The 14608-nt window shown below is 47.7% G+C and overlaps 1 protein-coding gene across 2 annotated transcripts in view; it reads left to right on the forward strand.

The window, feature by feature from the left end:
• The first annotated feature begins 7086 nt into the window (after window positions 1–7086).
• Window positions 7087–14608, forward strand: part of BDH1 (3-hydroxybutyrate dehydrogenase 1) — a 37035-nt gene continuing 29513 nt past the window's right edge. Inside the window, exons 1-2 of one of the 2 annotated variants that reach the window (XM_040249855.1) lie at window positions 7087–7321; window positions 14165–14291. In XM_040249855.1, coding sequence (XP_040105789.1) covers window positions 14209–14291 — 83 coding nt within the window. In that variant the 5' untranslated portion in view covers window positions 7087–7321; window positions 14165–14208. The remainder of the gene's footprint in view (window positions 7322–14164; window positions 14292–14608) is intronic. The other variant, XM_040249847.1, reaches the window with a different exon arrangement.

Genomic DNA, 14608 nt, shown 5'->3' on the forward strand with positions numbered 1-14608 from the left:
TGATGTCCCATAACTTAATACTATGATGTGAGGTTAACAATAGTATGATGTATAATACAGAGTCAAAACCAAAGTCAAAGTCAGACATCTTATGTTCCACCAGTGGTCCACAAACTTTTGGGCACCAGGGACCGAAAGGTTTCATGGAAGAGAGTTTTTCCACGGATAGGGGTTGGGGGGATGGTTTCAGGATGATTCAAGTGCATTACATTTATTGTGCACTTTATTTCTATTATTATTGCATCAGCTCCACCTCAGATCATCAGGCATTAGATCCCAAAGGTTAGGGATCCCTGTGTTACATGATGAGGGGATAAGAGAGAAAAGAAAGATAACATGCACATATTCATAACAAAATGAAGAAAAACTCATAACAGTTATAGCCCTTGTCCTGTAACTGGTCACATGGTTGTAGCCGGTATTTTTAATTATCTTTTCCACTGCCCATTCCATATTCCCTTTGCCCTCAGCAGGTCTTTACCCGGTGAAGCGAAAAAGTAAAAGTATTAGTCATTCAGTTGTGTCTGACTCTTTGTGACCCCATGGACTGTAACCTGCCAGGCTCCTCAGTCCATGGAACTCTCCAGGCAAGAGTACTGGAGTGGGAAGCAATTTCCTTCTCCAAGGGATCTTCCCAACTCAGGGATGGAACCCAGGTCTCCTGCGTTGTGGGGTGATCCAAACTTTCATTTATGAAGAGTCTAGACCATTAGTAGTGCTGCCTGAATTCAACAGCTGTAATTTTCCATTGACTTTAGTTATAAGGTATAATACTAAGAGACACCATGATGGGATCCTCTATATTGCAGACACACTCTTCTTCACCTGATTGTGATGTCTAAGAGGTAAGTTTTGGTCTCACCTTCTTGCAGCTGGCCCTGTCCAAAGCCATCTTACAATCTTTCTCAGGTCTTGATTCTGGGCCATGCTCAGGGCACTTTCTGGATATTTTTCATTCTGTTCAGACCAGTTCCTGTGCTCATTCTTGCCCACACACTCCTGGTGGGGAGAGCTCACTATACAGTCGGCTGCAGCTGCCCTTTGGCATCTTTTTTCTTATTCATCCCTAGGCAGCAGCATCCACCCATGACCCTCCACTTGTCAGAGGGCCAAACTTACAGACATTTTAAGCTTAAAGCAAACAGTTATTAAGATGAGGTTTGGCTTATTCAATGACAAACACAAAACACATCTCAAATCTGAATGTTGTATTTCAGCATTAATTGGCTTTGCTTATCATATGAATGTGAGAATTCCCCTTCTCAGTTAAAGACAAGCATTGGAATAATATACCTGGAAGAGGTTTCCAGAGAGTGTTTATTAGACCCTATCAACAGAATTAAGAGAATTCCAGGTGTATTTGGCTTTTAACTTGCTTGGAGAGGATCCTGCTTGCGGATATGGTTGAGGAAGACTTGCTCCAGTCCGCCAAGGTGAGTAAATGCTGTGTGTGAAAACTAGCAGCAGAAGGAAAACCCAAGTCTTGGGAGGAGCCTGGTGTGAGGGGAGGGGAGGTTGGGGAGGAACAAATAGGCCTTTGGAAAGAGGTGCTGGCAACCCCAAAATGGAAGGCCTCAACTTGGTAATTTAATCTCCCTTTTGAAATGGTAGGCTCTGGCCCAGAAGCAATAAGCAGAAAATATAAATAATAAACATTCATTTGGGGGGGGGTAATGAAAAGATATTAATAAAATAAGCATATGGTTTTATATTGTGGTTTTAAAAATAATTTGTTATAACATATTAACTATTCTTTAAAAAACAGAATTTGAAGTTCAGAAAATTAAATCAGATTTAAGGGTTGAGAATTTTGTCCATTTTTTTTGTCTTTCAAAGTTGATATGATCAGTTAGGATCTATAATTTCTTTTCCTATTTGAGGGCATCAGATCTTGCCATCTGTATTGTACTCACTGAAAGAAATTTCAGTAGAACAAAGCAACTCCAGTTTCTGTTAAGATTACTCACAAAACAATGCCCAGCTGGTTACAAAAACTTCTGTACTCCAAATAGCTTTATAGTCGGGATTTTTATCCTTTTTTCAAAGCAAGAACCTTAGAAGAGTTGGTGGTGTGCTAAGAGTCCTTTGAGTAGGACAGACTTGTGTGGGCTCTGTCTCTGACACTTTCTAGCTGTGTTGCTGTGGGCAATTATTTGACCTCTTTGGGCCTCAACTTTCTTGGACGGAAAATGGGAATAATCTTGGGTCACTTTTAGGCCTGCTGCAGAGATTAAGTGAAATAATGCACACAAAGCACTTGGTATAGTGTTTGGTATCCAGCGATCAGTCATCAGCTACTAAGTCATGTTACTGAGGACAAGGACCCCATTACTGTATTTTTACTGTGTTCCCAATACAAAGCAGGATGCCTGGGATCTAAGGGCTCAGTTGAACTAAGCTGCATGAAGCAAGGAGTTTCAAGTAGTGCTGTAGCTTGGGGTGGACAGGCAGAGGGAGAAACACAGTCGTTTTTTATTTCCTCATACTTTTCCTTCTTCAAATATACCAATTACCTCAAAATAACTTTGGCTAAATTTCCAAATGGTTCCCCCCTCTGCAATACACACACAAAAAGAAAAAAATATCTCACAAACCTGTGGCTTAAACAATCATTTAAATTACATACATTAATTAAATTTTATTTATTTAATGTCAAGAGATAGAAAGGGAGTGGGGATGTGCATGCCTGATACACCTTTTTTTTCCCCATAAGGTCTAAGTCCTTGTTTTACTTACTTGTTCATTCATTGCAGGGAGAAGGCTGGGCCTCCAGTTCTCATCCACGGGTAGAATTCAATGTTATAGTCATGTTAGGGTCAGGGCTCTCTTGCACACTAGATTCTGAGTACCACAGCTTTGTTTAGAATAGTACATTGGGTTTTTTCTTTCCTTCACTGTCAATTATAGAAAAAGCTACTCAACACTTCTAAAATTCTGCAGATTAAGGACATGATTTCTAGCCAAAAAAAACTTAAAAAAAAAAAAAGAAAAGAAAACTCAGTTGCATCAAACAAATGGGAGGCCTCCAGGGTCTGGGAGAGTAAATGGTGTTGTGCTGATTCTCTATTGCCCAGGATAACTCAGCACAGAGCACTGCCCTCATGGTTTCCTAGAGGGCTCCCAGGTGGCCGGCTAAGGGCAGGGTTTAACCTGCACCATCTGGTGTTGGGGGCTCCTTGTGGCTCAGACTGTAAAGAATCCCTGTGCAATGCCAGAGACCTGGGTTCCATCCCTGGGTCAGGAAGATCCCCTGGAAGAGGGAATGGCTACTCACTCCAGTATTCTTGCCTGGAAAATCTCACAGACAGAGGAGCCTGGTGGGCTACAGTCCATAAAGTCTCAGAGTCAGACATGAATAAGCAACTAACACACACACAAACATGTTTGTTTTTGGACACTTAATACTGAAGGAAGAGAAGAGCAGGGGCGTTCAGAGATGGGGCAGGCCCAGGTCTACCAGAGGAGGGCTGGGACTTGGGAAGATGAATGGCTAGCCTGAGCTGGGATTTAAAAGACTCCTAGATTTGTGAACATGGAAGCAACTGGGACCCGATAGAGGGACAGGAGCAAACACTGGGGCTCTCTGGGAAGGGAACCCAGACTAAGCCAATGGTTAATCCAAAAGAAGCATCTCAGCCCACCTTTCAGGGTCGTTCTCAGCAGACCTTTCCTGAGTTTGCTAATGAGGAATCCATTAGGAGGGGGATCTTTTGAGGGGGCTTCATCCTGAGAGTCAGGATGCTACCCTTCTATAGACCCTGTCCTGAAGCCTCACCAGAACACTCAACTACTTTAACAAGTCCCTCTTATAGAAGGGACTTCCCTGGTGGCTCAGACGGTAAAGCGTCTGTCTACAATGAAGGAGACCCGGGTTCGATCCCTGGGTTGGGAAGATCCTCTGGAGAAGGAAATGGCAATCCACTCCAGGACCATTGCCTGGAAAATCCCATGGGCAGAGGAGCCTGATAGGCTACAGCCCATGGGGTCGCAAAGAGTCAGACACGACTGAGCAACTTCATTTCACTTATAGAAGACTTACAGGGCCTCTAAGGATTCATTTAGCTTACGTACATGTCTTATTTCCCTTCTTGAGGGCTGGGACTAAGGGCTGTTTCCTCGCAAACCTAGTTTGGTAATTTGCAACAGCAGTCTCTTGATAAAAGTGTGCTACGTGCCAAAGACCCTGGCCTGAGACCTTATGTCTGAGCAGAGGAACTGCTTTCATAGCGGGCGTGGGGCAAAAAGTAGACATAATCTTGGCAACATGCTGTGTTGGGAACGACCTGGGCCCCACTCTGTCTCTGCTTCCATGTTCAACCCCAGAGCTGAAAGTTACTCCAGTTTGCTGGTCAGCAGTCAGGACCTCCCTTGGAAGGAGGGAAAAGCTGTAAGGTGGGGCTGAGAATGGCTTTGTTCAACCCTAACCTAGACCCCACCCTTCAGCTGGTCTGTCTTTTGGGAGTCTGATACTTCCTGCCTGCCTCCAAGAGCTTATCAATGATCAGACGGTAAACCATCTGCCTACAGTGCGGGAGACCAGGGTTCAATCCCTGGGTTGGGATCTCCTGGAGAAGGAAATGGCAACCCACTCCAGTATTCTTGCCTGGAAAGTCCCATGGACAGAGAAGCCTGGTGGGCTACAGTCCATGGGGTCACAGAGTCAGACACAACTGAGGTACTTCACTCACTCACTCAGGGGGCAGGGCAACTGGGGAATAAAAAGAACAAAAGCTCAAACAGAACAAATGGATTCTTCATCAGCAGACTTGGGGAAGGCCTGCGGAGAATACCTTGAAAGTTGGGCTGAAATGCCTCTTTCTTGGCTGCCTGGGTCTTTTATGTGTTTTATAAAATGTTATTCAAGTATAGTTGATTTACAATGTTGTGTTAGTTTCTACTGTACAGCAAAGTGATTCAGCTGTACATATATACATTTTTTTTAAAAATATGTATTTCTTTGGCTGCATTGGATCTTAGTTGCAGCACATGGGATCTTTGTTGCATCATGCAGGATCTCTTGTTGCTGTGCATGGCCTCTCTAGTTGTGGCACGTGGGCTCAGTAGCTGTGGCACATGGGCTTAGTTGCTTGGTGGCATGTGGGATATTACCTCCCTGACCAGGGATTAAACCAAGGTCTCCTGCATTGCAAGGTAGATTCTTAACTACCACTGGACCACCAGGGAAATGGTTACAATCTTTTTCATATTCTTTTCCATTACAGTTTATCACAGGATATTGAATTTAGTTCCCTGTTGAGATGCCTCTTTTGCACTAACCATTGGCTTAATCTGGGATCCACCCCTACTCCCCCACCCCCACCAAAACAGATTCTGAACAAGAATTTGTATCAGGTAGTTTATTTGGGGAATGAATCCCAAGGAACAGGACTGGAGGACTGGTAAGAGTCAAACAGTCAAGGCAGGAAAGAAAAAGGCAATCCAAGGGTGGATTACTGAGCTGATTAAGTTGGACACTACCACGGGCAGCCAGGGTTCTGTCATCTTAGGTGCTGGACAAAATGTACCTCGTAACTGCCCACAGAAGAGTGGAACATTTTTCCACTAGCTTCTGTTCGCTTTGGTTAGAGGTTGTCCAAGGACGTGTTAATTCCTTTGTACTTCCAGGTTTATGTCTGAATGGGCTGTGGCTTCTTGCAGGGGTCCAGACTGCAGTGGCAGAGAAGCCCTGAGATATCAAGTACAGCTGAAGCAAGGTCCTCTCAGGTTACATCTGTATGTAGCAGGCTGCCACAGCAAAGCTGGAATAAAAAGATGGGCTGGGAAGGTGTGAAGTCAGCCACAAATGGAGTCAGATAGACATAGACACGTCAATTGTCCTGCCTTCCATAAATAGAACTTTATTTCCATAAGTTCTGGGTCCAAAGGTAGGAAGGAAGTATGTTTTTCCTGGGTGGAAATATTAACTCTTTAATCAACTGCTTTTGAAGAAGTGAAGTGAAGTGAAGTCGCTCAGTCGTGTCTGACTCTGCGACTCCGTGGACTGTAGCCTATCAGGCTCCCTCCGTCCATGGGATTTTCCAGGCAGGAGTGCTGGAGTGGATTGCCATTTCCTTCTCCAGGGGATCTTCCCGACCCAGGAATCGAACCCGGGTCTCCTGCATTGCAGGCAGACGCTTTACCATCTGAGCCACCAGGGAAGCCCTGCTTTTGAAGCAATGCATAAACCTCAAACTATAACCTGGTGACCCAACATAGCGATCTATGTTATGGCAGTGGCATGCTGTAACAGTGACTATTCTAAAAAACACCACTGAAGCAAGCTTGAGTCTGTCTATGAAATGGGTACAGAAAAACAAGGGTACCCTACCTTCACGTTTCTCCAGGTCCTCAAAGCTCTACCTGCCAGGAGTTGGAGATAAAGCAAGAAGACAGACTCAGCCCTCAAGAAACTCACATAACGTGGAGCTGAGAGGTTTCTTTAAAGCCCCACAAGGCCCTCACTTCCTTCCTGTTATCATCTGCCTGGTCCCTCTCCAATCAGTTCTCCGTAATTTGACCTAAACATAGGTCTGCCACTAATTTGCCAAGACAGCTTCCTTCTCCTCAGTTGGTTTCTCATCCAGGAAACTTGGCAGGGAAGCTTGACTTGTGGAGATCAGCCTCCAGTGTTCCTTTGTTGAAACTCTGGGAAGCTGTGATATTCTTAAATCTTTTTTTTTTTAACCCATTGGAATAACAAAATTTTAAATTAACTTCATCTGATCAAAAGACAAACTTTAAAACCAACCAACCCACCTACCTCAATGAGCTCCAGAGACAGTAAATAGGCATAGGTCCTGGAAGGCGCCTCAATCTCACCAGCTTTCCTCACTTCCCGGGGCGGCACCTTCACCTTCCTACCCATACCCCCGGGGTGGTCTTTCCCCGCTCGCTCCAGAACCAGGATGGCGGTGGAGGAGATCTGAGCGCGGTTAGGGCTAAAGGACGGTCAGCAAGGGGTTAATCCCGGGCTAGGCGCCTAAAGAATAGAGTTACCCTCCGCGGGATGGGGGCTGTGCCTGGCGCCCCAGGACAAAGAAGGCGGCGCGGCGCGGAGCGCTCCCCGCCCTGGCAACGCCCGCCGTCGGGCTCCGCCCCGCGCAGCCCTAAGGCTGAGCCACTGTCTGTAGGCGCACCCCGGCAGCTGAGGGTGGAGGCAGCAGGAGTGAGAGCGGGTAAGGGGCTTCGAGAAGGAAACGGCGGTAGCGCCCCCAGTCGGTGGTACGGGACGCGAGCGCGGCTGCCTGCGAAGCGGCAGGTTATCGCGAACGCACCAGCTGAGCCCTCTGTAACTGGAGCCCCCGCGCCAGTTTGTTTTGGGGTAAGAGGAGGGGTCCGCACCTGTGCAGCTCAGGGGTGATGAGCGGGCACCCCTAAACCAGCATGATGCTCGGCTTGGTTTGGATTTGCGTTGCCCTTAAGCCGGGTCGCGGGGATGCGGGTGGAGAAGGGGCACCACATCCTGTAGCCTGGGCCCTGCGAACAAGGCCGGGGTAAAGGTGTAAAAAGATGTATCGATTCCGTCCAGACCTGCCTCAACCCCAGGTAATCCTCATCCTCCGCTCTCCCGGCCTGAAGGTTATTATTCGGAATAACGTGCTCGGTAGGAGGAGACCCAGGTTGAACATGTGGCCCTGAGTCTCCCAAGTGAAACCCTCAGCACTTATTCTTCTTTGCCGCCGCATTTAACAGAAGGCGAGCGCAGCCACAAGGGAAAAAACCGGTCCAAGGTCACATGGTAGTTGTAGACCGAGCCAGGACCGAAGCCGGTAGAACTGCTTTCTAGCCCGAGCCCCCGCATCTCTCCCGGCCTGCCCCGCACCCCTCGTCCTCCTTCCACGTCCTCCACCAAGCTCTGTTCTCGGGGACTTGCTGGTGATGGGAGTGCCTCCTCCCTTCCCGCGGCGCCCTCGGGAAGGATGCTGGACAGCAGTCGGGCCGCCGGTCCAGCTTCCTCGAGCACGAGCTGAGCCGGCTGTTGCTGGAGTACCGCACAGGCCGCAGGACCGAGGGAGGAGGAGGACCGAGCAAGGTGGAGGCGCCGCGGAAGCCGGCGGGAGATGCTGGGGCGGTGGTGGGCCCGGGCGGGGTAAGGCCGGGAGCCTCAGCAGCCTGCTGGCGCCCGCACAGCGCAGCTGGGTCTGGGCGGTGCCGTCTCAGCCAGTGGGAGCGCGGCTTGGGCCGAGCCCCCTCGGCTGCTCGCCTCTGGTAGGCGGGAAGGTGCGGCAGCCCTGCGATTGGCCGAGCTGCCCCGGACGCGCGGCCAGAGCGCGCGCCGCGAGTTGGCGCCTGCGCGTCTCTGACGTCCCATGCTCTCTCAGCGCGCTGGGGCTCGTCTGAGACGAGCTCAGGGCTGTCTGTGCGCCTCGGGACCGCGCCCGGCTGGGGGAAGGGTATTCTGCCGCGCGCCACGTTAAGCGCCGTTGATCTCTGCGTGTTTTTTTCCAACCCGTCTGCCAAAGTGTGCCCCAAGTCAGCTGATGTAAAGTCACCTTCTAACCCTGCGAGAGGCTGCAGAGGCACACATTTAGTTACGGTGGGCTTCCGACTGCCAGGATCCTTTATGACGCATCAAATATCTTCCTTTCTACCAGAGCATTGGAGCCCCGCCCTGTACAGGGCATATACCCGTGGCGGGCGAGGAAGCTGACCTTTGAAATGTGTGTAGCCCTAGTATTCTCTCAATACACATTTAAAGAGCGGCTGCTTCCTGTCAGACACCAGAGTAGTCATTTTGGAGGAACCTGAGATCAATGAAACAACACGTCGGTCCTATTTGTGGGGCAGTCACAGTCCGGGTTGAGACTGGTGATCAGATGGGGGCTGTGAATGGTTATAAACAGAGATACCTTTAATGCTACCCAGCCTAGGTTAAGCGCAGTTTCAGAGACGCATAAGGAAAGAGTGAAATGCAAATAAGGATGAGGTTGATTTTTTATTTAGGGGGTCAGGAAAGGTTTCTTGAAGGAGGTTATTTGAATCAGGGCTTGATGGATGAAGGAGACCTCAGATTAGATATACTATGAGCAAGGCAGGAAAATTGGAAAGTACAGGCTTATTGAGAGATGATGTAGCAAATGGTATGAGTAGATGAGAAAAGCATAGTTGGAGATAGAATTTGGAGGGGCCTGGTGAGGACCAGGGTGTCGGGCTTGTACATTCTGATTTGAAATGTGGTAAGCACTTCTGAATAGGATGCTCCTTAAACTATCAGTTGTACTAATGCCTTTTTTTTTTTAAACATCTGCACACAAAAAATCTTGGAAATATCTTTGATTCTTCCTTCTTTCATATCCTACATTTAATTTGTCAGTAAATTACAGTGAGCTTTCCTTTCAAAACACAGCCAGATTTGACCTCATCTAATTGGCTCCGTGGTTTCCACCAGCATGGTTTCCTCCATGGCAGCCCTTTATATCTATATCTCCAGGGAGTACCTCTTCACATTTTGTGGGATTTGTGCAGTACACAAACTGCATGGCTAGACATTATGGTCCTGGATTATTGCCATAGCTTATAAATGGTCTCCTTGCTTCTGCCCTTGTCCATCCTCAGTCTATTCTTAACCCAGTGAGAGTTATCATATTAAAATATAAGCCCAATATGGAATTCCTCTGCTGCAAACTCTCTTAAAGCATTGAAATATTATGTGCCTACTGTGTACTGCTCTGACTTGAATTTGGTAGGCAAGCCCTGTTCTCCTAGGGATGGAATGGCTGCTTAATCTTGTGGTTGTAATTATGGCCGTTTTGACAGCTCTGGTAGCACTTTCTTTTGGGGAAGGACAGATGTTTCCTTGACAAATGTGAAGAGGGAGAGGCTCATGTCCTGTTATGATTATGAGGTCTGCAATGTGGCATTCTCAGAATTATCAGGCAAGCTTGTGACATTCTCAGAATATCAGGCAAGCTTAAGAATTGATGATAGTGTCTACAGAAAGAACCTGCTTTCAGTGTGTTTTCACCAGTATTGTTTTGGCTGCAACTGATTTTAAGCATGTTTCAATCAACACAAAGAGTAAGGATATCACGTGCTTTACAGAGCTGAAGACGAGGGCAGCCCGGTGTTAGGAACAGATCTGCCCCCAGGAGGCTCTGTTAGTTTTTTTCTCTCTTCACTTCCATCTCTGTTTCTATCTACATGTGTGCCTGACTTTTCTCTCTTTGCAGATTGGCTTTCTCCATCTCTCTTTCTGGCTTCAGGCTCAATGTCACATAGCTGCCTATCTGCCTTCTCCAGCTCCAGCAGTCAGGTCACATGTCTGTGCCCCACGAGGCTGATTTGCTTGCTTTCACAGTGCCAGGAAGCAGAATAATGGGTTCATCTGGGGTCGGGTGTCTCTCCCTGATATAGTCTTCCATGGCCAGAGAGTAGGGGCCGAGGGTAGTCCTCACTGCACAACTACAGCACCAGAGGCCAAACGCTGTATACAGTAGGCAAGTCTGGAAGGACAGGGATCAGGTGAGCAAGATGGACATCCAAAATTTGGCCACTGCAGAGTGTGTGATGTATTCTCTGAGAAGAATTGGCCATCACCTAAGTCTAATTGGATGACTAGAATCTGTTGGACTAATCCAAGTGTTTGTGTTAGGTTTGCCTTTGCTGAACTGAGCTTTAAAGTTAAATCCTTGGCTTTTATTGAAGGTCCCTGTTAAGGCAGCTATATAAAAGTCACTTCTGCATTTATGATAAAATGATAGGGAGAACATCATCTATAATATCATTTAGTGTTCCTTCAGGCTTTTGTTTCTGAATAGTTATCTCTCTAAGGAATAATAGGCATCTTTTTAAAATAAGGGCTTTAAAACTTCTCATGTTTACTTTTTGCTTGATGTCAAGGAAACCCCCATTAACTGTATAGTTAACATGCGTAGCTGAGCTGAGCTGAAATCTTCAGGCAAGATTATACTAAAAGTGATCAGAAGGAAAACAGCCAAAGGATAATAGACACCTGTCTGGTGAGATCTCAAACTCTGATTCCCACAGTGGCCAGGCAGTTAACAGAGGTGATATGGGTAGGCTTAAAATAGTAAGTACAAACTTTTTGTATTGAGTTCAAGCATAACACAGCTGCCTTGTTACATTGCCTTTTAAAACATTAGGCTGGCCAAACAAAATAGCCAAATAGAGTATGTTAGAAACTGGCTGTCGGTTGTCAGACCTTGGAGTCTCACACCACTTACTGACTTTGAGCACCTCAGTGTGGAGTCCTTCCATAGGATGGTTCTTTGCTTAAACCCAACTTGCCCTCCCCAGTGAAACAGGACCTCCCCCTCCCACTTGTTAGTACCAGGGCCCATCCAGACCTCATGTCTGGAAACTCCCTGAGTTCCAGAACTCTGGGTTCTCTTTTCTGCCTAAGTATTGCCTCCTGAATTCCTGTTTGTGGCTGACGCCCTGCCTTTTCTGAGGATGTCAGTACTGGGAATGTTTGCCACTTGCAGGGGATACCTTGACCCTGAGCACAGGAGGGCAACCAGCTGTGTCTTCTGCAAGATCTTCCTGTCGGAATGTAGCAAGTGAGCCCGGCATCAAGACAAGGATGCAGGCAGGTGTTTTTTGTTTTTTGAGACAGTATGCTTTCCCTGGGTTACGCAAGGGTTTTTCATTGACAGTGGAAAGGAGGTACCCTTGAGAGTAGACCTAAGTGTTCTCAGAAAAGTTTCTCCCAGATTCCAGAGCATACTTGAGCATTTTGATTTTACAGCTGTATTTTATTTTATAAATTTGGTCCCCTTGGAGCAGCTAACGAATTCAAAGCTAAAGAGATGGTCTCCACCCTCTACAGGGGCTCTGCCTGTCCCCTTGAAGCATCTGCTTCCTACAATCATTTCTGTTTCCAAACCAAAAGGCAAGTGAGTGGCATCTCAAGTTTGAGAAGCTAGTATTTACAGAGGCTAAACCCAGCACAAGACATTAAGATGACAAACCACCCTGAAGAGTGTGCAGCAATTTCACTGCCTGTAGCATTGTATTTGGAGTGAAAATGGCAACATATTTAAGAAATGTAAAAGTACAGAAGAAAAAAGATCTAAAATTCTAGTATTTTGTATATAAGACTACAGTGTGAATAGTGCATTATTAAAGAGGCTGAGTTTTTATGCACTTTAAGCTATTTTGATGCCAGCACTTTTAGATGTGGCTGACTTGAAGGAAAATAAAGTTGAAAAGCAGCCCTTTATTTGGAGATGACATTGAGGCATTCTCTGCCACAGGCATTGAGCAGAAGGGATGGAAAGGGCTTGAATTATAAACAACTGGATTTAAAATTACCCAGTGGCGGTGACCTCAGACTCCAGTCCTGGCGGGAGGAGGTGGAGATGTGTGTGCTCAGCCAGCTGCTCAGTACTTGAGGGGGTGGGGGTGTAGGGGCACCCCCTTAAAGAATCTGAGCCCAGCATGGGCCTGTGCCTTCCATGAAGGGCTAGTCTGTGGGTGTATGGGAGGTTGGGCTTCAAGCCCACAGCTCACCCCGACTCAGCAGAGACTCACTGAGTGCCTTCTTCGTGTCGGGTTTCTTCCAGGCATGGGGCGTTCAGTGGTGACCAAGATGGACCAGGTGCCTGGCCTCACTGAGCTTATGAGCTGGAAGGGAGAGATCAAGTAACGAAACAAGAGAATGTTGGATTGAAGAGTGATCTTACGGAGAGCAATCCCTGTGTGTGCTGCACGGGGGGTTGGGGCAGCCTCTCCGAAGTCAGAAGGGTGAGAAGGACCCAGTCATCCAGTGTGAGGAAAGGCAAAGTCCAGGGCCTCGAGGCGAGAAAGAGCTTGGCATGTGTTCAGGTCAGCGTGGTGGCAGCACAGCGAGTGCAGGGGAGGGCAGTATCGACTAGGAAGGGAGGCAGAGGCAGACTCCAGAAGGCGTGGGAAGAGGGAGGTTTCTAGGCCAAGGAGTCACACAACCTGACTGGTGTTAGAAAGATCTTTCTGGCTGCAATGCTGAGACTGCTGTGTGGCAAATAAGGGCAGGAGTGGAAGCAAGAGCCTACTGCACAGTCTGGAAGGATCACACAAGACAAATAGCCCTATATATTGCTCTTCCAAGGATTAAGCAGATGGAACACCTCCACCTGCCTCCTACAGTGAACACTGTGGGGGTTGGCCAGTCAATGAACTTATTTCAGACCTAGAACCAGGTGGCTGGTTATCAGATTAGGGTGGCAGCAAGATGGGGAGGAGCTGCATCTCAGGCAGAGCCTTGTTAGACTGATAAGGGCAGTCTAACCCAGCACAGGCAGGTGTGCCACGAGACTAGGACAGTTCACCAGGAAAAGAGCAACAGCTCCCCTGAATGTGACTGCCTGGCTCAACTCCCTCCCCACCTCCCTTTCCTTCCCTTAGGCCAGGGAGGGTCCCTAGAGGGGAATTAACCAGAACTGGAGGGCAACTAGTGCACACGCTGATCAACAATTCATAATGCACAACTAGTCAACGTGCTGAGTAGACTAAAGGCACTAGTGATACATGGTCTTGTTGCAACAGGGTTGACTTAACCTGAAAAGGGAGTAGTAGGGTGGTGGGAGAGACTGTGTGTGGGTGTGTGTGTGTGTTTTAATTTAGATTAATTAGAGCATGTCTCATTTTGTAGCTCTAGTCTCCATGCTGTGATGGGTTTTGGATGAACTTAGTCCCAGAGCTGGACCCTGTGTGTGCTGAGGTGGGAAGAGAGGTGGAGAGCTGAATCGAATGATGTGTGGCCCCGGGCTGGAGAAACTGCCTGTGGGGTCACGTGGACAAATTGAGATGGATGTTTTGCTGGACCTGGGGAGCACAGGCTAGAGAATGGGGCTCACGGAGCTGGGCTCGCTGAGGGCTCAGGTCCCCAAGTGTCCCACTGGTTGCTGCAGTCTGTTTTGAGGGCCACCGATCTGGCCCAGGCTCCTCATGCGACAAATGGGTGATGATTCGTCCAGGGCTGCCCCGTGAGTTTGTACACAGCCAGAGCCAGACCCCAGGTTTCTAGATGTTTCAGCTATCTGACTCTTTGTATCAGATGAGGCTGTAGCTTTCAAGGAGGGTGGCAGGCAGGGACTGTCTGGTGCCGTAACTGGACCTGGGCAGAACAGAGCCCGATTTGACTTTTACAACCTGGAAGGAAAATGGCCACTCCTGCCCAAAGCCCTGAAGGCAGCAGGCAATGAGGGTGCTTTTTGTGTTTCAGAGCCCACCAGGAGGAGCCTGACCATTTTGCCTTTTGTGGCCACAATGCTGACAGCCCGCCTCTCCAGACCCCTGTCACAGCTCCCAAGGAAAACCCTGAATTTCTCTGATAGAGAAAATGGGACAAGGTAAGAAAATGAAGGGTGGAGGTGGCCCTGATGGTTACACTTTCTGGCTAAAGCAGCGCTCTTCACACATAATAAGGTCTGACTCTCAAAGGTGTCTCTCAGTGCCCACCGTCTACCAGCAAAGGACATGCAGTGGTGTCCTTGGAAGACGGAGACCTTCCCACAGGGCCCACAAGGCAGAGAAGAATGTCTTTCATCAGATTTTTTTTTTTAAATAACTCTACATTTGTACAAAGTTGAAAAAATAGTACAAAAATATTCCGTGTCCCCTTTGCCTAACTTCCCCAAATGTTAATGTCTTACAAAACCATAGTACA

This window comes from Oryx dammah, unplaced genomic scaffold (assembly GCF_014754425.2).
Source record: "Oryx dammah isolate SB20612 unplaced genomic scaffold, SCBI_Odam_1.1 HiC_scaffold_2, whole genome shotgun sequence".
Lineage (NCBI taxonomy): Eukaryota > Metazoa > Chordata > Mammalia > Artiodactyla > Bovidae > Oryx > Oryx dammah.